A 22,862-nucleotide genomic window follows, 5' to 3' on the forward strand; every position below is an offset into this window, starting at 1 on the left:
GTGAAAAAGGTGGATGCGGATCATTAGGAAATAAATCGAAAATAAAACTGCCAACATCGTACTGCCCTTCTACAGCTCCATGGTGCGACCACAGTTGGAATGCTGTATATGTCTGTGCTCACCTCACCTCAAAAAAAGATATTGTGGAGCTGGAGAAGATGCAAAATGATAATAAAAAAAGATCACTGGGCTGGAGCAACTCCCCTAGGAGAAAAGGTTGCAATGTTTTGGGCTGTTTACTTTAGAAAAATGCAAGTTAGGGGAGACATGATAGAACTGTACACAATTAGGCATGGTGTGAAAAAAGTAGATAGGAAGACATTTTTCTCCTGCTCTCATAATAAAAGAAACTGGGGTTCATCCCATGAAGCTGATTGGTGGGAAATTCAAGTCCTTCACACAGTGCATTCACTTCCACAAGATGTAGTGATGGCCACCCATTTGGATAGCTTTAAACGGGGGTTGGACAAATTCCTGGAGGAGAAGTCATTCCATGGCTACTAGTCTTGATGGCATTATGCTACATCCTATATCAGAGGCAGTATGTCTATGTACTCCAGTTGCTGGGGACCATGGGTGGGAGGGCGCTGTTGCTCTCATGTCCTGCTTGTGGTTCTCCCACTGGCAGCTGGTTGGCTGCTGTAGGAACAAAATTCTGGAGGAAATGGACCCTTGGTCTGACCCAGCAGGGCTCTTCTTGGTATATTGCCTACTCCACTTTGGCGCTTCCCTTGACAACGAACTCCCAAAGCTGTCCATGGAAGCAACTAAGTGGAATAGGTAATACTCAAGGAAACTGACAAAGCCACTATACTAGTGCAGACTGTACATAGTGCATAGGTGAATCTGCGCGCTTGTGAACAACAGAAAAATAAAATGCTTTTAAAAATTATGAAACCATTTGCATACTTCTGAAGCACTGAAAAAAAGAAAAAAAAGAAAAAGGGTGCAATCGAAGTAAGTGCTCTGAAAAGGGGTAGCGATCAGAGGGATGGGGGGAGGAAAGTTTGCCACTATAGGGACAAGGCTATGAAAAAGATTGCTGTGCAAAGGACACTGGGACATGTGCAGGGAGCAGGCTGGAGGAGTGTGGGGAAAGAAGCCACCCCAAGCCACCATGTACCCGGTTGTCTGTTGGGATTAACATGGGTTGTTCAGTGAGCAGCAAACCCTCCGCAGTTTATTCTCAGGGTGGCTTAGCGTGATTTGCCAACTGGCCCACTGACTTGGGGGCAGGTGTGGCCTTGGAGTCGCCCATCAACACTTAGTACATGCACAGCAGAGGGAGCAGTGGCACACCTGTGGCCACTGGTCACGGTCTTCCCCACTTCGGTCAGATGTATTGCATTTCTATTTAAATTGGCGTCGCTGTTTCTAAATTTCCATGTATCTGTATAAATGATCAGCTGCAAGCTATATGCAAATCTGTACCCTCTTTTGTCCTCTTGGCTGGTGATACATAAATGGTTACCCTAATGGCTGGCCTTTTCATTGCTGCTTTTTGGTTTTGTTAAATGATTTAAATTGCCTTTCTCCATTATTGTGTTGGCTGCTTTGAAAGCCAATATATGCCTCAAAGAGGGATACACATGTTTTAAATAGAATCAGTCTATCAGTGCATGCATGTGGATGCACAATGTCGTCCTCTCCTGCTTCCATTGAAATAGCAAAGCTTGTTGATGTTTTTATTTTGTGCTATTTTATTTTTGTGTGATTTGAGTATCATTGCTTAGATGTGATTTTGTATTTCATGTTCTTCGTTTACCTGTACACCACCCAAAGAACTTCAGTCTCAAAGGGTCATTAGTTAGTTAGCTAGGCTGCAATTCTATACATGCTCACATGGAAGTAAGCCCAATTGAACTGCATGGAGCTTACTTCTGAGTAGACATGCATACGACTGCACCATTAGTTAGGGCGCACTCCTATGCATGTTGAGACAGAAAAAAGTCTCACAACTCCCTGCATTTCCCAGCCAGCCATGCTGAGAACACAAAACTTGCCTCTCCATGATACTGGAGGGTGTGTATAGTCACGGATGGCTATACAGCAAGGATGTTTGGGTGTCAGCTTGCCAACGGCACACACCTTCATGTTTTTTCCATTGCTCCCGTCTTCTCTTTGAGTCATTCTGCACCTGCCGGGACTGAATTGCAGGCATCAAATGTAACACCTGAGCGTGGCGCTCACTGGCACCGAGGTGCGTGTCCTTCAAATCAGCATTGCCCTTCAGCTGAAAGACTGCGATGACACGGCGGACTAATCCAGGCCCTGCAATCACCTGCGCAAATGTCCAAGAACAGCATGTGGCCATAGACGCCCGGATCCCCCTGCTAGCTGCAGCCTTTGTGGGTGCTGAGGCGGGGTGCTGAGATCAGGATGATGGTGGCCAAACACCCGTGGGTTGGAAGGCCAAACTCTTCCCCCAAGAAACGCTCAGCGCCACACACTCTGCATGGCAGGACCAGTGGGTAATTGTCCCTAAAAGTGCCCAGAGAGCTTCGGCTCTGGCGTGGTATACAAATGAAATAAATAATAATATAATAATAAATAAAAAGATTAGCCGCTGATCCTGCCCCCCAATCCCACAAATCTCTGCTGCCACCTCCAGATATGTTGGACTACACCTCCCATCACCCATTGCCATGCCTGCTGGGGATGTGTAGTCCTACTAGTCCAACACATCTGGAGGACCCCAGTTGTGGGAGGCTGTTGCAGGAAAATAGGCTGAGATTGTTTTAAGTAGAGACAGGCCAGGAAGTGACCCTGAGACCTTACACACACACACACACACACACACACACACAGGCCTGGCCTGTTTCTGTGCAGAATTCAACTGCTGAAGCTTGTCACTACCTGGGCAATATGCTCATGTCACCAGGTCAAGCTGCTGTTAAGCGCACAGGAGCAGGCATCACAACAGCCCATTGTTGTAGCCAAGCATGCTGTGCTTGGAGAAAGTTGCACACAGATCTACACCTCAGGCCATATCGATGCGAGCGATCCCACCACGGTGACGATGTATCCCTCTTGCACATCTATCCTTTGTAGCACACACAATGACATCTGTTGTGGCATTTTGGATAATACGGAATAAAAAGCAGGAAATAACCCTAGAAAAGCGGCATACGGAATGCATAATGTGCCCGGCAGTTATCAGCATTCAATACCAATAAAAAACACTAGTTCAGATCTAGAAAGTTTCACTTATTTCTCTCCCTGTTTTTCCATTCAAATATAGAAACTGTCATTTTCACAGACCCCTCTTTATCTGCCATTGCAATGACCACATCTAGACTGAACTCCTCTTTCCAGGTTTTCCGTGCCTGAGCTGAATTCTGAGCTTGCAGGTGTAATGTGCTTGGTGGCGCCTGCGGGCCCTCCATTTTGGCTCCCCCCTCACAGTTTTGTTATTCTTCCTCTGTCTAGGATTCAGTCACCAGTGCCACCATATTTCAAAGTTGGTGGTCTGCACCACACACAGACTCTGTCTTCCAAACACACCTAAGTTTTATTTAAACAAATCCTTTCCCACCGAGCTCTCTCAGGCTGTGGCCTCTCTCTCCTCAGGCCCCGAGCGTTGCTCTCAGCCACTGCCTGGTTCCTCCCTGGGAGCACAGGCTGTTCAGGCCGAATCCAGCAGTCCTCCCACATTATTACACGGTGGAGGACGCCGTCCCACCACCCCTGTTAGCGAAGAGTCCACTGCCGGTCCATCTGGCATGCAGGGGCATCATCCTGTCCCTCACCTCAGATAACACACTTGTATCAGGATGGCAAAAAAAGAGGGAACTTATGGTGGCAAATTTTGGTTGCGCTGGACTCGTTATGTGCGCCCATCTGCTCAACTACCCCCTCACCAGTGGAAACAAATACTAAAAACAGCCCCGTCTTCACTTATAAAGCTAGCAGCACTGACCTGCATGATGCCTAGGATTACCTTAACGGCTATTATTATTATTTACAACATCAGTGGCCATTCAACAAACTCTCTCTCTCTCTCTCTCTCTCTGTGAGTGGTGGTGATTAGACTCATGTGTACATATTTATCGTCTTATAGGACAGGGATAAATCATGCATGCAAATCACACATCAAAGCTATGAAATGGGTGACAAATTCAATTAAAAAAAAAATAAGGCTTTCAAAATTCTGCATCCCATATGGACAAATCCATTTATTTAGCTTTCTACATATTTTTTTTTCAAGCTCAAGTTTGTTCCATCTCATTTCTGCATCAATTTGCAGTGTAAATCTGCATGAAAATTTGTATGCGTTATGTATACATTTTCCCTAATACATGCACTTTTTTGCAAGCAGTTTCCCTGGCTATATGCTGTTTTAGACACAATTTCTCCTAAAGTATGTATTTTTGTACACATCATTTTTTTAAATAAGAGAACAGCATTGCAAAATCCAAAGTGGAAAAACAGAAGGACAAATACATTCCAGGTCACGTATGTGTTCTAAAGGGGCAAATTAAGTCAGGTTGTATTAAAATACAGACCAAACAAATTTCCCCCCCATTGCTACCTGCTTCCATGAAACTCTCCCTGACAATCTCTGTTTAGGAATATAGTAACATCTAAAGTAGCTCTTGATGGGGATTGTACCGGAAAGCAGAATAAAGGCCACTGTTGTTCTCCACCCTCGTCTCTGCATTTTGTTTGTCTCTTAAGATTGGCGAAGCACAGATTTCTTTCCCAGACATCTAATTTTGAGGCCAGTTTTGTGTACATGACTTAGTTGACCAATCTGACATAAGAAGTCAGAGCGTTTTGTTTCCCCACCCCCCACTACAATAATTCATAGTTAAAGAAAGATACCTTTTAAATTTCAAAGAAAGGAAATGAGGTACATGCAACCTAGTTCATTGCAGGAAAGCTAAAAATGAGCCAGTGTCCAAACTATTTGATATGTCTGGGAAAAGTCCCTTTCCCCCTGTAGCCTACACTGCAGCAAGTCAAGAAAGGTTGTAGATCTGTAAGGGGGTATTGCTGAAAGTCGAAGTTCTCATGGATGGAGTGTTCCTTCTCAAAAGCTGCTATGCTCCTGTCAGTGTCACAGGTCTCTGATTTTCTCCTTCCCCTTCAAAAGCACTGGTCGACTAAATGTGGTTTACTATGTTAGGCTGCAGGCACCGGGCCAATGAGAAGCTGAACAGTGCTATTCTGCCTGGCGAGCTGCCCTCACTAAGCCTCTGAGTGAGCTGGTATCTGGCGTTATATCTGCTGTCTTCAAAACATGCTTAATTATCCCATATGGAAAAGAATGCATGACATTGTTTAATGCTATCCAAATAACAGTCAATACAGCCCACTAGTAGAATACTTTCTTTATGGGCTGATATTGCCAGCTTAAAAGATTAGGTAGGAGGTAATGTGGGAGATCCATGCCTGATTCCCTGGAAAGTGGCTGCCAGTTAGAGGAAACAATGCTGGGCTAGATGGAACTGTTCTTTTCAGTGGAAATAAGACTTAGACGGAGCACTTTGACTGAAACAAATGTATCCCCCTAAACTTCATTGTAGCTTGTGTATATTTACATGCTTCACTTTATTTGAGGACTGCATCATAACAGCCCACCATGTCTGGCCTGTAAAATGGCCGTGCCAATCAATCCAGCAGTCAGGACTAGCAACATTATCTTAATTGAACCTGCAACTGAGCAGAGATTTTTCCAAGTTTGCAAACGGCTTTGCTCTAACAAGCTCACTGTTGTTGGAAAGTCAACGTCAGTTGCCAATAACCTTGTTTTAGGAAGTCTCACTGAAGGGGAATGTGTGCCAGATGGCAAGACTAGATCTCATGGGGCTTGGGGAGAGGTATTAGATCTTGGATGAACGTTAGGAGAAACATCTTGATGGCAAGAGCAGTTCAACAATGGAACCTATTACCTGGAGGGATGGTTATGGGCTCTCCCGCACTGGAGATTTTCAAGCAGAGGCCGGATATTGAGGATTCTCTAGTTCTACATTTCCTGCATTGAGCAGGGGGTTGGACTCAATGGCTTTGAATCACAGAGCAAAGAGAAATGAAAAGACTGCTTCCATGGAATCCAGGGCCTGATGTGTCCTACCAAATAAGTTTAGAAACCCTTGACTTCAAAATGCACATTTTCCTTTTGTTTTTACCTATGCAACAAATCTCACAAAAAGATGCCACATATGCACGCACACATGGGCAATGAAAATGATCAAGAGATGGGTATATCTTTCTTCTGAGGGCAATCTTCCCAACCTGCAATATTGTTGTTGTTGTTATTCATTCTTAGTAGCTCTGTTTTTTCCTGCTGCTTTTGCTGGCTTTGATGAAAAGTGCTATTGGTTGTTTTACTTTTAAAAAAATCGAATGACATCATGAAATGCTACAAGGAAACTTTAAACATTATAAATAAAGCTTAAATATTAATACTCATTCAGTTTTGTTTACATGCAAAGATGATTAGAACATCCTTAAAAGTTATCATAATGAGTTAATGAAGTATGTGACTGAACACTGACCACTGCCACCATCAGAGGCGACGCAAGACAGGGCCTTTTTGGTGGCTGCTCCCAGGCTGGTGGAATTCCCTCCCAAGGGAAGCTTAGTTCATTCCCTCTCTTCTGTCCTTCTGCTAGCAGGCAAAGACCACTTTATTCAAGAGGGCCTTTGGCCTGGAATGGGGTCTGTAGGTTGGGTGCTGTTTTATTCTGGAGTTGTTGTGTTTTTATTGTATTTTAATGTGTTTTACTGATTTAATCTGTTTTGAATTGTTTTTGCATGCCACCATGAGTGCACCCTAATCAAATAAATAAATAAATAATAAAATAATAAAATAAATGTAATCTGCTGTTTCAGAACATCAACCCACAAAAAAATCTTCCGGAAAGTAAGTTATCCACTTGTTTTCCTTATCTGATACACATAAAGTTTTTCATGGAATCTGCAGTTGAATTCTATTTGGGTTGTTCCCATTCCAGAGGGGTTTTTTTTAGTGCTGCTGAGGCATTGCTTTTCTGCAACGAGTTGGAAATGAACTGAAATATAGGCTCTCCTCAAGCAGTTAATGGTTCAGTCGTTCAGTCGCGTCCGACTCTTCGTGACCCCATGGACCACAGCACGCCAGGCCTTCCTGTCCTGCGCTCTCTCCCGGAGCGCGCTCAAGTCCATATTCATTGCATCGGTGATGCTATCTAGCCATCTCATCCTCTGCCGTCCCCTTCTCCTTTTGCCTTCAGTCTTTCCCAGCATCAGGGTCTTTTCCAGGGAGTTTTCTCTTCGCATTAGGTGGCCAAAATATTGGAGCTTCAGCTTCAGTATCTGTCCTTCCAATGAGCAGTTAATATAGTGCTATCTTATTCAGCAAAGTTCCTGCAATCTTTTCTCACAAGGATGTCCTGCCAGCAAAGCCCTGCCAGCAATGTTAATTGAATGCTTCCTCCTTGTAGGCACAAGCCCCTTTGGGCCTGGATTGGTGGTGGTGGGGTGGGGAGTAGTGAGGAATAGCCTATTAATTGCCCCTTGAATTGCCTCTTTTAATTGCCCCAGTGCAGTTTCTCTTCCAGCTGGCAGAGGTGGGGGAAAGCTGTAATTACTTATTTCCTTTCTATATATCTATATCTATATAATAATGAAATAGCACTATGCATTAGCGTATGTATTTGCTGAGCTCAGGTTGACTCAAGCGACCAGACAAACCGCACTGGGCAGGAGGAGGCAAAATCAGTGGACAGCATTGGCATCAGCACAACAAAGGGAGCGAAAGTAACTCCCGCAGTGGCGGAAGGGAGTCCGCTCTGCTCGAAGTTTAGGAACAGAGGGAACCAGAGAGTGGGGGGGGAGGCCATGTGATGAGAAAAGGGAAAACGGGGGCGGGGGGACGGCGCTGCCCAATGTGCGCACCATCTGGCCTAAGTGAGCCATTCCATCTCGGCATGAACGGCGCGAATTCCTCCGTCAATGTGGCTCTTCATCCTCAGTAAACTGATTTGCTGCAACAATTGAGGCCTTGGAGTGACTTGGTGCTGACGAAGGAGTCTTTAAAGGGGAAATTCAGGGGCCGGCTTCAGCCTCTGATTGGGCCCATAAAGACCACCGGAATGGCCCCTCTGTCAAAGGAAAGAAGCCCCCAGGATGGTTCTGGCTGCTGAAATGGGAGACAGCCCAGAGCACTGATGAATGTTGCCACAGGCCTGAACTCCCCAAGGGAGGCTATGTGAGCTGGGCAGAGATCACAGTGACAGTTAAGCACAAGACTGGCATTCTGTTTCGATATTCCCCGTCATCCCAAAGGGTTTTTGTGGGGGAGGGGGCGATAACAGGCAACGACCCAGCCAGGCTTTGGTGCTTTTGTGTCTCATTTATTCACTGGAAGAGCGGGCACTCTGGCCCACTGAACTCTGGAGGGAGGGGGTGGCCCTAAAGGTGGTTCACCGAGGCCGGGTGGTGCCCCAAACATTAACAAAAGGATGATATGAGCAAGCCATTCACTGACATCATTTAAGCCAGACTCCTTTCCTGCCATTTGCCAGGTTAATTCTGACAGCCTGACCATCACCATTGGGGCTGATCCTCTGCTTTACTGCCATAACTTCCCTCGTTGGGAGAAGTATAAGCAGGGCTTCCTTGGAGCAACTTGTCAAGGGGTCAGTGGAGGCTGGTGGCTCTGATGTCAGTGGGGCGGTGAATCCACTGCAGGTTTCAGTCAGAAGCAGTCAGAACTCTAAAGGAGCTCCCCAGGTTAGCAGCTGTAGAGGTGCCCCACAACTTGAATAGCTCCTTTAGAGTTCTGACTGGTTGTGGTTGAAACCTGGAGCGGATTCACTGACCCACTGATATCGGAGCACAAGCCTCTTTTGAAAGGGGGCGGGGATGTTTGCGGCCCTGACTTGCTGATTTCCCCCCATTTTTTTAAAAGCCTCTCTTTTGAACAGATCTCCAGTGCAGAACTGTTGACCTGTTTCCTTTATTTTGCCTTGTGTGGTTCCTGCTTCCCAGTCACTCTGACCCACAGAATCAGGGCCAAATCACACATTACATAAAAAGCAGGCTTAACCCAGGCATTTCTGCTTTGCAGAAAAAAAGCAGCCTCAAGACTGCTGATCCAGGTCAGGCTGCTGGACCAGTTTCCTGCTGAACCTCCCCTTTCTCCAGCCTCTCCTTGCCCTGGAAGGTATTTATTTATTTATTTATTTCATTTCTATACCGCCCAATAGCCGAAGCTCTCTGGGCGGTTCACAAAAACTAAAACCAAACAACACACAATAAAACAATTTAAAATATATAGAATATTAAAACCACAATATAACAATACAACCACAATAAAACCTAGCAGCAGTGCAGGAGTTTAAAATACAGATTTAAAACAGCAAAGATAAAAATTTAGAAAGCTAAAATGCCTGGGAAAATAAAAAGGTCTTCACCTGGCGCCGAAAGGAGTACAATGTAGGCGCCAGGCGAACCTCACTAGGGAGCTCATTCCAGAGCCGGGGTGCCGCAACAGAAAAAGCCCTCCTCCTAGTAGCCACCCGCGTCACTTCCTTTGGCAGGGGCTCACGGAGAAGGGCCGCTGAGGATGATCTTAAGGTCCGGGCAGGCACATATGGGAGGAGGCGAACCTTCAGGTAACCTGGCCCCAAGCCATTAAGGGCTTTGAATGTTAACACCAGCACTTTGAATCGGGCCCGGAAATGGACTGGCAGCCAGTGCAGCTGGAAAAGTACTGGCGTAATATGAGCTCGCAGGCCAGTCCCTGTTAACAATCTTGCTGCCCTATTTTGGACCAGCTGAAGTTTCCGGACCGTTTTCAAAGGCAGCCCCACGTATAACGCATTGCAGTAATCCAGACGAGAAGTTCTCAGAGCATGGAGAACTGTAGCTAGGCTACCTCTGTCCAGATAAGGGCGTAGTTGGTACACCAGCCTAAGCTGATAAAAAGTGCTCCATGCCACTGAGTTCACCTGTGCCTCAAGTGACAGTTCTGGATCCAGGAGCACCCCCAAACTACAAACCTGATCCTTTAGGGGGAGTGCAACCCCCTCCAGAACAGGTTGAATATCACCTAGCCGGGCAGACGAACCACCCACTAACAGTACCTCCGTCTTGTCTGGATTGAGTTTCAGTTTATTAGCCCTCATCCAGTCCATTACCGTGCCCAGGCACTGGTTCAGAACAGCCACTGCCTCACCTGGTTTTGATGAGAAAGAGAGGTAGAGCTGGGTGTCATCCGCATATTGATGGCACCTCAGCCCACACCTCCGGATAACCTCCCCCAGCGGTTTCATGTAGATGTTAAACAGCATGGGGGATAGAATAGAGCCCTGTGGAACCCCATGGCACAATTGCCATGGCACAGAGCAATAATCCCCCAGCACCACCTTCTGGAATCGGCCATCCAAGTAGGAGCGGAACCACTGTAGTGCAGTCCCTCCAACTCCCAACCCAGACAACCTATCCAGAAGGATACCATGGTCGATGGTATCGAAAGCCGCTGAGAGGTCCAGGAGAATCAACAGGGTCGCACTCCCCCTGTCCCTCTCCCGGCAGAGGTCATCCCACAGGGCGACCAAGGCAGTTTCCGTTCCAAAACCAGGCCTGAAGCCCGATTGAAATGGATCTAGATAGTCCGTTTCATTCAAGAGTGCCTGGAGCTGTCCTACAACCACCCGCTCAAGCACCTTGCCCAGGAAGGGGATGTTGGCCACTGGCCTATAATTGTTAACATCCTCTGGGTCCAGGTTAGGCTTTTTCAGGAGTGGTCTAATTACTGCCTCTTTTAAAGCAGCAGGCACCACTCCCTCTCTCAAGGAGGAATTTACAACCTCCTGGACCCAGCCGGACAACCCCTCCTTGTTTATTTATTTATTTATTGCATTTATACCCCGCCTTTCTCCCTCTCGCAAGGAACTCAAGGCGGCTTACATTATCCTCCTCCTCACCGTTGTATCCTCGTTGTATCCTTATTTGATTTAATAAGCCATGAAGGGCAAGGGTCAAGCACACAAGTGGTCGATCGGACTTGGCCAAGCACCTTGACCGCATCCTTAGGCCTCAGTAACTGAAACTCATCCAATAAAACTGGACCAGACGGTGCTCTGAACGCCTCTACCAATGGAACTGCATTAATGGTGGTGTCCAATTCATGACGAATCTGAGCGACTTTATCCTCAAAGTGCCGTGCAAACTCGTCACACCGTGCTACCGAGGGTTCCACCATCTCTCTCCCTGGCCCAGAATGTAACAGGCCGCGAACCACTCGGAAAAGCTCCGCTGGACGACACTGAGAAGATGCAATGCTGGTGGAAAAGAACTGTCTCTTTGCCACCCTCACCGCCACAGAGTAGGCTCGATAGTGGGCTCTTACCTGTGTTCGGTCAGACTCGGCACGAGTTTTCCTCCACCTGCGTTCTAGCTGTCTCCCCTCTTGCTTCATTGCCCTCAGCTCGGGTGTATACCAAGGAGCTGGCCGGGCTCTGCTCAGAGGGAGAGGGCGCTTGGGCGCGATCGTGTCAACCGCCCGAGTCATCTCTGCATTCCACAGAGCGACCTGGGCTTCGACAGGAGCACCAGCCATACCAGCAGGAAAATCCCCCAGAGCCCTCTGGAATCCATCGGAATCCATTAATCTCCGGGGGCGGACCATTTTAATAGGTCCCCCACCCTTGCAGAGGGGAAAGGCCGCCAGAAGTCTAAACCTCAGCGAGGTTAAACCTAGTGTTTAAAGCGAACACCACCTTTGGAGGAAAAGAACAGCCAGGGGAGGAGAGGAAACTAGTGTGAGGCCCTGATCTGGATTGGGAGCATGTTCAGATTGGGGTGAGATTCAGTGGCGATTTAGCTAAAGTGCAAAACTCCCAGAGGGATTTTGCTAGGCTTATTGAATCTCTCTCTCTCTCTCTCTCTCTCTCTGTCTGTCTCTTTTGCTTCCCTCAAAATTCAGGAACTTCCAAATTTGGCTCAAACGTCATATTAGGCGAAATGTGGTTGCTTCTCATGGAATTGGAGTCATACATTGGAACCAACTGAAGAATCCCTTTTTAAAAAAGTGTGGCTAATGCAGCCTTTCCCCAACCTGGTGTCCTCCAGATGTTCAGGACCAATTCCTAGCAGCCCCTGCTTGCATGCCCAATGGTAAAGAATGCTGGGAGTTGTAGTCCAAATGTTCTGAAGGGCATGAGGTTGGGGAAGGTTGGACTAATGTAACATGTAGAGCATAATGTAACGATTTGTGGAAGTGAAGACTGTCTTTTCTGCGGTATTTTTATAGAACTGCTTTTTCATGCAGCGGTGTGTGGTCTCCCTTCCTGCCTATACACGCACACATGCTGAGAAGTTTCACTAATCTTAAAAAACCTCTTTGAGAGTCCTATGACATTCCTCAGATGTTTTGCCTGAGCAGGACATTTTAAATTCATCTTACGAATTTTGCCTTGGGTGAGATTCAGTGGCAATTTAGTTGATGTGCAGAACCCCTGAAAATATTTCACTGGTCTTATTGAAACTCTCTCTGTCTCTGTCTCTGTCTCTGTCTCTCTCTCTCTCTTCTTTTTGCTTCTCTCAAAATTTGGGAACCCCCAAATTTGGCTCGAATGTTATGTTAGGCAAAATGTGGTTGCATCTCAGAGAGCTGGAGTCATTCAAACTAACCATTGGACACTCTGTAAGAAAAAAAAGATGGATGCCAGAACATGTTCCCACTATTAGTTTGGTGAGCCCCCAGTGGTCTTGAGCAATCCTTACGTATGGTTGCCACCATAACCACAAAAACAGAGACATGCGGTAAAAACCAGGGGTTTGAGAGCAGGACGTCTTACAATGCTGAGTTCAGGTCAAGGGTGCCTAAAAGACTGAGAGGCCTGGAGCCCCTGTAGCAGACATACGTGGTCAAACATGTCTGACCATGCGCTCTATGGGTGTGTCCATATGGACCACCAGTGGCAAATGTTTTGTTCTGCCGAGGTGAACAAAGAAACTCCACCAAGTGTAATCTGGGGAAAAGATTACAACAGCACCTAACAGATGTGTACAATATGCATGCAATAGCATGACAAGCCCAAACGAATCAATATGCCTTTATTGCCAAAAGCTATCTGGTTTCTAATATATTTTTTAAAAGATCACCTGCCATCTCCTGATCTGCAGGCACAATTAAGAGGCTACAATGAAACTCCCCTTGGCGTCACCTGGCAGCCCTCTTCACATAGGGGTGCTAACCCCCCTCCCACCTCAAATTGCTGTTGGGTGTGGATTCACACAAATACCCCCTTTTTGGCAAGAGTCTGCTAATCTCTCCAGCTCTTGTGCACCTGGAAGCTTTCTGGACACCTCCCCTTTTGCTGTTGCTTCAAAAGGTCTGTCCGGAAGGTTGCTTTGGCTCTAAAGACGTGCTGGGGTGGTATAAAAAGGGGTTTCAGCTGCAACCTTGCAGATGCTGACAGGAAGAGAGAGACAGAGAGAGAAACATTCAGGATCACGCATCACAGCAACAGGTAAGAAGGCTTGCTGCTTTCTCTTCTGCTGCATCTGAACTCTTCAGATTCTCTTTTGCAAGAGACAGGCAGGCAATACTCCATTCCAAGCCTCTCTTCTTTGCCAGGTGCATTTTCTTTTCTTCTTTTTCATGGAGTTTTAAATGTTATTTTAAAAACAGCCTTGAAGGAGAACAGGGAAGATTTGAGGTGGGGGTCAAGGAGGGATGATATTGTAAAGGATTGCAGGAGAAAGTCTTTGGTCACCTTTTCTCCCCCTCATTGTAGGTCAAGGAGCCATGCAATTTAAAGCACAGGGATGAAGATGGAAGTCAAACATTGGGAAGGGGAAAAACCCCAAGCAGTGTGGCAGCGGAAGAGGAATCTAAGTAGGGTGTGAAGTATCTTTTCATGGAGGAGTCAAAGATGAGTGTGGCCCATTGAGTTTCTCCCCAGCTCTAACTTTCTGTTATTTAGTAGCACGCATTTTCAATGGTCCTGATTCACCGGATGTTCTCTTGCACACTTTCCATTCAACTGAAAGGGAGATGTACAAGAGTATATCCATGTTATTGTATGTCTTCACAGACTCCTTTTGTACACTCAATCAGTGTGTTTAAAAGGCGGATATTCCCTCGTTACTCAACCACTGGGTAGGAGCGATTACTTCCCCCCCACATCAATAGTTGCGGATCTGCAATACCTGAAGTAGTGGTTAGTGTGGATCAATTAATTTGGAATTTAAGAGGGCAGGAATGCATACTTTCCTAGAGACGTTGATTTGCAATGATACAGCTTCTAGGGGACAAAACTCATTTATGCCTCATTATAACAGCTCTCCCTTCCCGTCCATCCTCCCAGCTTCACATCTGCTTTTAAGGATATGAGATGCTGGAGGGGAAAGGCATTTCTTTTAAAATACAACTTTTAATTCTTATGGCTGGTATGTGCAAATGTTTATAATGATACCTATGTTGTTCTGAGGAAGTACACAGTCACTCCCACAGCAGGTATGCAAGTGGGAGAAAACAGAGATGCAAGACCTATGGGAAAGGTTCCAATTCCCCGAGGAAACAGGATGCAAGCTTTTGAGGCAAATGGAGAGCAGAGGAGGGCTGCTCCATAGCAGTCCCAAGGAAATCCATTCTCCTGGATGTCAGACTCCAGCCCCAGTGTCACTTCATGGGGATGTATTTCCACTGGGAAATACAGTGTCTGAGATCAGAGATGTAAAGGTTCTGAACACAGAGATGCAGCAGGATAACGTGGTGCAGATAGACTGGGAGGAGGAGGAGAGGTGGACCTGGCCCTGGCCTGGCGCAGGGCTAGTCTGAGACATGGTAGTGTCTGGGGAGGGAAAGTTAAATGGGATCCCTTCTTCCACTAATTAATGGAAGAATTAATTCCATTAATTCTTAATTCAATCTGGGTGGATTGTGCCCATTGGGCACAATCCACCCAGATGCTGAAATGAATAGGGACTGTGCAAGAGCACCACTGTGCTCAATGGGGCTTGCACAGGAGGATTCCCTGGTGGATCACGTCCTTGGGTCAAACCTGCCTGCCTCTCTTAAGGGCACCCGTGGTCCGCCGCCTGTGGCCACTCCCCTTGCCCCATGGCAGGTCCGTCTCTCACTGGAAGAGGGCCGGTATAGAGCTGGATGCAATGCCTGGCCACTCAGGGAAGTATTCGCACCCTTTGCGTACATGTTCCGCAGCCTCCCCAGTGCCACACGTCTTTCCCATCTGTTTTCTTCTCTTCTCCTGTCCACTTTTTGCCTTTTTGCCGGCTCATTTATTCCCGAGTCCCAACCTGGTATCTGACTGCAGCCAAGAGGCCCAGAGGTCTCCGTCAGTTCCAGACCTACATCGAACATGCATTCGCTAATGATGGTGGACTAGATGGCATTTCTCTCCAGTTGCACAGGACACTTGCGGTCTTGTCCATTAACCAGAGTGCTGCTTCGGTATCGTAGTCCACACTGGTCTACATGGACCAAGGGTCTGATCTGGTAGAAAGCGGCCTTCCCTGGGTAATAGCCAACGTTAGCCCATGGGCGTTACGTTAGTTTTAACTAACGTAAACCTTACTCATTTCAGTGGGTCTACTCTGCGTAGGACTAGCGCAGTATACAACCCTCTGTTCCTCGCTCTTCATTATATAAAAGAAACATACACCACTACCCCACATTAATTCCATACTGCAACCTACCTTCTTTAAATCCTTGGTTTGCGGCATGTATGCCTTGATGTTCTTCCCCTGTCGGGGAAGGAAGGGCCACTCTGCCTGAACTGTTCTCCTGCAGGAAGAATCTGGCCATCACACCTAAAAAAAAGATATTGTAGAGCTGGAAGTGCAGAAAAGGGCAACTAAAAGAATCAAGGGGCTTCAGCATCGCCCCTATGAGGGAAGGTTACAACAGCTGGGAAAAAATTGTTGAGCTTGGAAAAGGGGAGGGTCAGGGGAGACAGGATAGAGGTCTACAAAATAATGCATGGTGTGCAGAATGTGGATAGGGAGACATTTTTCTCCCTCTCTCAAAATACTAGAACCCAGGGTCATCCCATGAAGCTGAGTGGTGGGAGATCCAGGACAGATCAAAGGAAGGGCTCCTTCACACAGAACGTAGTTAAGCTATGGAATTTGCTAGCGATGTACGAAAGGCACTTACCTTTCATGGATTCTGTTTATGGTTGGGGGGGCGGTGTTCCGTCCCTCCCCCCGGAATCCTCACCGGGGGGGGAGGCGCTCCGTTCCTCCCCCCCCCCAGAATCCTGGCTGGCTGGCTGTGCTTCGCAGGGATTCTGCGGAGCCGCCGGCCGGCTCTGCCAGCAGCCGGACATCTGGCCGCTGGCTAGCAGGGATGCAAATGGCGGCGGCTGTAGCTGCTGCCGTTTGCGTCCCTGCAGTCAGCCGTGATAGGCTACGTAAATGTTTACGTAGCCTATCATGGCTTACTTTAAAAAAAATTAAAATGCGCGTACGCAAATGGCGGCAGCCATGGCCGCTGCCATTTGCGTTCCTTATTTGGGCATGTCTTAGTCTACGTAAACATTTACGTAGACTAAGACAGCAAAAATAAGGGGAACGCAAATAGCGTAGATGCTATGCTATTTGCGTTCCCCTTATTTTCGCCGTAGACTAAGACGTGCCAAAATAAGGAACGCAAATGGCGGCGGCCATGGCTGCTGCCATTTGCGTACGCACATTTTTTTAATTTTTTTTTTTAAGTCAGCCGTGATAGGCTATGTAAACATTTACGTAGCCTATCACGTTTAAAAAAAAAAAAAAACAACTGGAAATGGCTGCCGCCGCCAGGAAGATCCATCCAAGGTAAGTCTCGTCCCGGGGGGCGGGGGGGGCGGGCCGTTCCGCCACCGATTTTGGGGGGCCGAATGTGCTGGCATTCGGCCTCCCCGAGATCCGTAGAGGAATTTTCATACATCCCTAGAATTCGCTACCACAGGATGTAGTGATGGCCACCAGCTTTAAAACACATTCCTGGAGGAAAAGGCTTTCCATGGCTACTAATCTTGATGGCTCTGTGCCACCTCCAGTACCAGTGAGCCTATGTACACCAGTTGCTGGGGAACATGGGTGGGCAGGTGCTGTTGCACTCGTGTCCTGCTTGTGGGTTTCCTGTGGGCAGCTGGTTGGCACCTGTATGGCTACCTTTCAAGCTCTCTGCTACTGCTGAAGACCATTCTCTTCCTTTCTCCTTTTGGATGTGGAATTGACTAGACCAGAAGTGTCCAGTGGTGGGACCAGTCAATTTCGCCCTTTACTTGGCTCCTACTGAATCAGCAGCTGCAGTTCACAATTAAGACACTGGGATGAGGAGACGTTTGCCTCTGCAGCCAGCCCTTTCCCCTAGAACATACAGGGTGGTTGTGGATATATTATTATTGTTGTTGTTATTGTTATTGTTAGTATTTAGATTTATAGCCTGCATTTCAGGGTAAAAACCCTGCATCTAATGCCACATTTTTATTCCTGACAATTAAAAGTACTCACTTATAGAGCATTGGCTGGTCCTGGCTGGCCCATGAAAACTTCTGCAGCCTTGGATGGGGGACTTGGGCAAAGCGCCTGCAGTGGTTCCCTTCCTGACATGGTGGCAGGGCCCCCTCCTCACTGGCTGGGCAAGACCGCAAGTGGCAGGACAAGGGTCTCCAGAAGCCGCCATCACCGCCTCCTCCGTGGGTGGGAGAGGGCAGGCAAACAGATGGCAAAGAACAGCTCCCCCCCTTTTTTTGGGGGGGGGAGAATGAGTGTTCCAGGCAGCAGCTGGCTTTTCTGGACTGCCGGGGCAACAGCGTCTGCCCCAGTGTGCCATCCCCTGATGCTGGAGGTGTTAAGCGTTTATATGCCACATTTAGTGTTTGAAGCAGGTCCCATTTCCACAGCCTTTGAGGCAGCACTTCTAAGGCCAGTTAGTAGTACTTTCCTTAGAATGCAGTTTACATCCTTAGAATACAAACTCATGAAGACGAGTGTGACTCGGGCCAGTGAGTGAGGTGAGAGCTGAGCTGAGTTGTGGGCCTGGACTCCTGCAGCTCACGCTCTTGGCCACTTCCCACTGCCAAGTCTCCTGCTATTGTGCTTAAAAGGGCGGCTACAATGCTTCTGTCTCGGCAGAGGCCCTGCGCTTTCCCCTGAAGATGCTGGATGCTCCGCGAAGCAGCCTGCTGCCCATCCTGGGTGTTCTGCTCATCCACTCAGTGGCCGGGGTGCATAGCCATTGCTGGGACAGTGGCTGGTGTCGGGACATGGACACGGAAGCAGAGGTCAAGGTAAGCAGACGCCTCGCTGATGTCCATCTCAGATGGTTCCAGCTGGGTGGGGCAGGCACAGAACCTGGGCAATACATTCAGGACAGACCAGAGGACGTTATAATCATCTCATGGAATGCCCTGCCTGAAGATGGCCTCTGGTTTAGATGTCTTTAATAAGGGTTTTTGGCCCATTCAAGGAGGAGCAGGAGAGGTCTATGAAGGGATACCAGCCATCATGGGTACGTAGAACCTCTATGTTCAGAGGCAGTATGCCTCTGAGTAATACCAGCAGCAGGGCGGGGGTGGTGGTGGTGGCAAATAGCATGAAAGGCTGCTGCCTTCTGGCAGTCCATGTCTGGAAACAGTTCAGTCCAGTTTATTGCTCAATAGCCAGCCAGGCTTTTGTATATACATCAAACTAAAACTCAGAGACAAGGAAGATACAACATGTCAGCATACAAAGGAATCAGAGTAAGCATAATTATTTTTAAAAAGAGAGAAATAATTTAGCAAACCATTAACACCGGATTGGTACACTAGAAACTATAGATTAATTCAAATTGCTCAATGACTGTCGAAGTACAGCACATCCTCTCCCCTAGCGCCAGCTTAAGAAATGTATCAGTGTGATATGTCACAAAATGGGCTGTCCCGACCCACTAAAACAGAATTTGGTTTAAAGGGGAGTTATCTTCTAATGCCAGCAGTAAAGGGAACAAAGGTACTGAGGCCTGGGGATGTCGGCGAAGTCCACAATGGATTCGAACGAGTTTGGAGTTCTACGAATCTGACCTGTGGATTCCAGAGCGAACGGGCTTTTTCCGAGTCGCGCAGATCCCGTGCACTTGCGGACTGGTTTTCCACTTGGGGAGGGGGATTTGGCTGTTGTTGCTGAGAAGAGGGGCTTCCCTTGTTTGGAGCTGGGAGCGGAGCACCCCCTGGCGTGGACACGGGAGCAGCCAAGGGAAGGTGTGGTGAGCGTGGCCTGGAAGGTTGGGCGGGGGCTTGTAGGATTCCCACCTTGGGGAGGTGCCAGCCACTGCCTGTAGCTCTAGGCCTCTCCCAAGCCAATCCCTACCTCCAAGCAACACCTCATTGATGAACTAATTACGGGTCTACTGATGAGTGACATGAAATTAGACAGGGACTGCTCAGCAGCTCAGGCATTGCAGTTCCTTGAACTGTCCTGCAAAAGAATGCCGGCCTTGCAGGCTTGTCGGTGAGCCTAGCTGCTGTTGCTAACACCAGAGAATGCAGAATAGGGTCGGGGCAGGGAGAGCAGCTTTACCTGGAAGTGAATGCTGTGGTCTAAGTGTAACGTCTCCCTTCCCCCTTCCCTTTCTCCACTGCAGGAGTGTCTCAGGGCCTGTAGACTGGTCCTCTCCGATGAGTTGCCAGTGTATCCAGGCAACGGCCACATGCAGCCGCTGTCTGAGAATATTCGGAAGTATGTCATGAGCCATTTCCGCTGGAACAAGTTTGGCAAGAGCAACAACAACGGCAGTGACTTCGGCCATAAAAGAGAAGAGCTCTCCAGAGAGTCTGCTGCAGACATCTTCCCGGCTTCTTTGCAAGCCCAAGACCACTGGGAGGGAGATGCGAGAGGCGACCAAGAGTCCATGGAAAGGCAAGAAGGCAAAAGGTCATACGCGATGGAGCACTTCCGATGGGGGAAGCCCGTGGGCCGCAAGAGGAGGCCCATCAAGGTCTACCCGACCGAGATGGAAGAAGAGTCATCGGAGACCTATCCACAGGAGTTCAGAAGAGACCTTTCCTGGGAAATGGACTACCCTGAACTCGGCTCCCCTGAGGAATGGAAGAACAGTGAAGCAACACTGTCTGATGGCGAGGAGAAGCCAGAAGATGCCAAGAAGGACAACGCCGAATACAGGATGCACCATTTCCGGTGGAACGCCCCAGCCTCGCCCAAGAAAAAGCGCTACGGTGGCTTCATGACACCAGAACGCAGCCACACACCCCTAGTGACTCTTTTTAAGAATGCCATCATCAAAACGGCTTATAAGAAAGGGTCAGGGTCAGGGTGAGGGGGGACCAGGGCTGAAAGCCCCCCAGGCATGGCAGGGGGGTGGGAGGGTGCAGGAATGCCCCAGATATAGATTTCTCTGGCACATGTTTCATTTAGATACCGTTAATGAAGATCATTTATTTACATTGTTCTAGTTATTAATAACTAAGGAACTCACTGCTTAGGAGACACTTTAATGTTTGCATTCTGGTTTTGAATGTACAGATAATTGGGAGGTTGGTGGAAGTTTAAGCTTACATCTGTCGTGTATGTACAAGAAAGCAGGAAAGAGGGAGAAGGGGGCAGAGCTAGCTATCTTTCAGAGGGGTAGAGTATTTTCATATTTTAAACCAGCTGTACAATACTGTAAATGAAAGGATTAAAGATATAAAATACTAATGCTAATACTAATGATAATACATCTTTTGCAAGCTAAACAGGTCTCTGAGGTGTCTTTGGTTCTGCATGGAGGCACCATGTGCTCATCATCTTCCTTCATTTAAGAGTTTTGCATCTTGCAGGGGTATGGCTGGAAACTTGAGGGGCCTCAACATCCAAGAAAGAATGATGAGTTAGAACTGGGATAATGAGGTGGAAAAACTAGAGGAGTGTCAAAAGCACAAACACTTAGATGCCCTCACCTTAAACAGACACTACCAGGGCTTTGCTGGAACTCCTTGTCGCACACCCTCCGGAGCATGTGAAGCAACAATAAATGGGTGACTTGGGGCATGCGCAAAGTATATTTTCTCCCAATAGATAGCTACTGCCCACTCCCGCACAGCTAGCAGTAGCGCGAAGTCTTTCACAGCACAGGTTGACTGACGAAGGCTTCCAGGCAGAACTGAGCCCCATCACCTTTTCCAGATAGAATCGAATCCTTCCACACTTTCTTCATCCCTCCCTCAGTTTCTCTTTTTCTTTCCTCACCCCCTCCACCTTACTGCCACTTACTGTCCACATGGCACCTAGGAAAAAGAAACCAAATGCACAGTTACAAGATGGGGGATACGTGGCTCAACAACACTACAAGCAAGAAGAATCTTGGAATTGTTGTCGATCACAAACTGAATATGAGCCAACAATGTGATGTGGCTGCAAAAAAGGCAAATGCTATGTTGGTGGCATTCATAGAAGTATAGCTTCCAAATCCCGGGAAGTACTAGTTCCCCTCTACTCAGCACTGCTTAGGCCTCATCTGGAGTACTGTGTCCAGCCCTGGCCACCACATTTTAAGAAAGATGCAGACAAGCTGGAGAGAGTTCAGAGGAGGGCAACAAAGATGATCAGGGGACTGGACACAAAGCCCTATGAGAAGAGGCTGAAAGAACTGGGCATGTTTAGCCTTGAGGAGAGAAGACTGAGGGGAGATAGGATAGAGCTCTTCAAGTCCTTGAAAGGTGGTCCCAGAGAGGAAGGCCAAGATCTCTTCTTGATCATCCCAGAGTGCAGGACATGGAAGAATGGGCTCAAGTTACAGGACGCCAGATTCCGGCTGAACATCAGGAAAAACTTCTTGACTGTTAGAGCAATACGACAATGGAACCCATGACCTAGGGAGGTGGGGGGCTCCGCCACACTGGAGGCGTTCAAGACGAGGCTGGGCAGCCACCTGTCAGGGATGTTCTGACCTGGATTCCTGCATTGAGCAGGGGGTTGGACTCGATGGCCTTGTAGGCCCCTTCCAACCCTGCTTCTATGGCAGACTAGCTGATTATCCTCCTAATTCTCCAGAGATTAAATGGGATTCTTGTATGAGCAGCCCCCCCCTCCCCCAGAATGCAGAAGGGTGCTGTGGGTGTTGGATCCACACATCCTGTACCCTCGGTTGGCTCTTCCCTTCAGGCAACATCACCTAGTGGCCTATCCAGCTATTACAGAGGCCCACTGAGCCGTTGCTTACTGGGGGCAGGGGGGTGGGTTTGTGTGCCCATCATCTCTGCCTTGCAGTCTGGATCACCCCAGGTGCTGTTCCAGTGCTTGATGCTTTTGATGAGCATTTGGCCTTGTTACAGAACGCACCCACTTTTGCTCCCTTTGGCACCCAAAGGCAGGTCTCAAGCGAAATTGGCTGGGAAGGCTCTCGGATGCCCTCATCTCTAAGTCCCCAGTGGCAGCGTCAGCCTCAGCCTCCTCGGGGTTTCCTGGGCTGGAAGTTGCTCCCCTGTAACTTACCCCTCCGTCTCTCCCTCTTCCAGCCCTGCTGGTCCATTCTGTTTCCTCCAGGAGTGACCGAGGATGCGGGGTCAGGCAGCCAATCCAGTTCTGGCTCAGACCTCGGAGTTTGAGGTCCATGTGGGCAGCATCGGTGGGCAGCTGGGCACAGTGTAGGGCCAGCAGTTTTGATGGCAGAAGCCTCCTGATTGGGGCCAAAGTGACCTTGCCTGGCTTTAGTCTGGCTAATATCCAAAGGGCTGCATAGCTGTGAGAAGTCCTTCTTCATACCGCGCAGTCGTCGTCTTCTTCTTCTTCTTCTCCCCCTCCTCTTCTTCCTCCTCCTCTTCTGTTTATTTGTACCCCGCCTTTTTCCCAGTACTGGGACACAAGGCGGCTTACAAAAATTAAAACATATACAATTAAAACATAGGAAAATATACAAAAGTTAAAATACAAAT

The 22,862-nt window shown here is 48.0% G+C and overlaps 1 protein-coding gene across 1 annotated transcript; it reads left to right on the forward strand.

The window, feature by feature from the left end:
* Positions 1–13,422: 13,422 nt before the first annotated feature.
* On the forward strand, positions 13,423–22,138 carry POMC (proopiomelanocortin). Its single transcript, XM_084824824.1, has 4 exons — positions 13,423–13,466; positions 18,085–18,239; positions 19,574–20,262; positions 22,093–22,138. Exons 2-4 carry the CDS (start codon positions 18,108–18,110, stop codon positions 22,136–22,138), a joined length of 867 nt encoding a protein of 288 aa, XP_084680950.1. The 5' UTR covers positions 13,423–13,466; positions 18,085–18,107.
* The last annotated feature ends 724 nt before the right edge of the window (positions 22,139–22,862 follow it).

This window comes from Heloderma suspectum, chromosome 1 (assembly GCF_057233095.1).
Source record: "Heloderma suspectum isolate Gila_16-S chromosome 1, 16-S_ref, whole genome shotgun sequence".
Lineage (NCBI taxonomy): Eukaryota > Metazoa > Chordata > Lepidosauria > Squamata > Helodermatidae > Heloderma > Heloderma suspectum.

Coding starts and splice junctions, on each gene's coding strand:
- POMC (XM_084824824.1), top strand. CDS start 18,108: ATGCTGGATGCTCCGCGAAGCAGCCTGCTGCCCATCCTGGGTGTTCTG. Junction 18,240..19,573: donor ACACGGAAGCAGAGGTCAAG/GTAAGCAGACGC, acceptor TCTCCACTGCAG/GAGTGTCTCAGGGCCTGTAG. Junction 20,263..22,092: donor AAGAAAGGGTCAGGGTCAGG/GTGAGGGGGGAC, acceptor TCTTCCCTTCAG/GCAACATCACCTAGTGGCCT.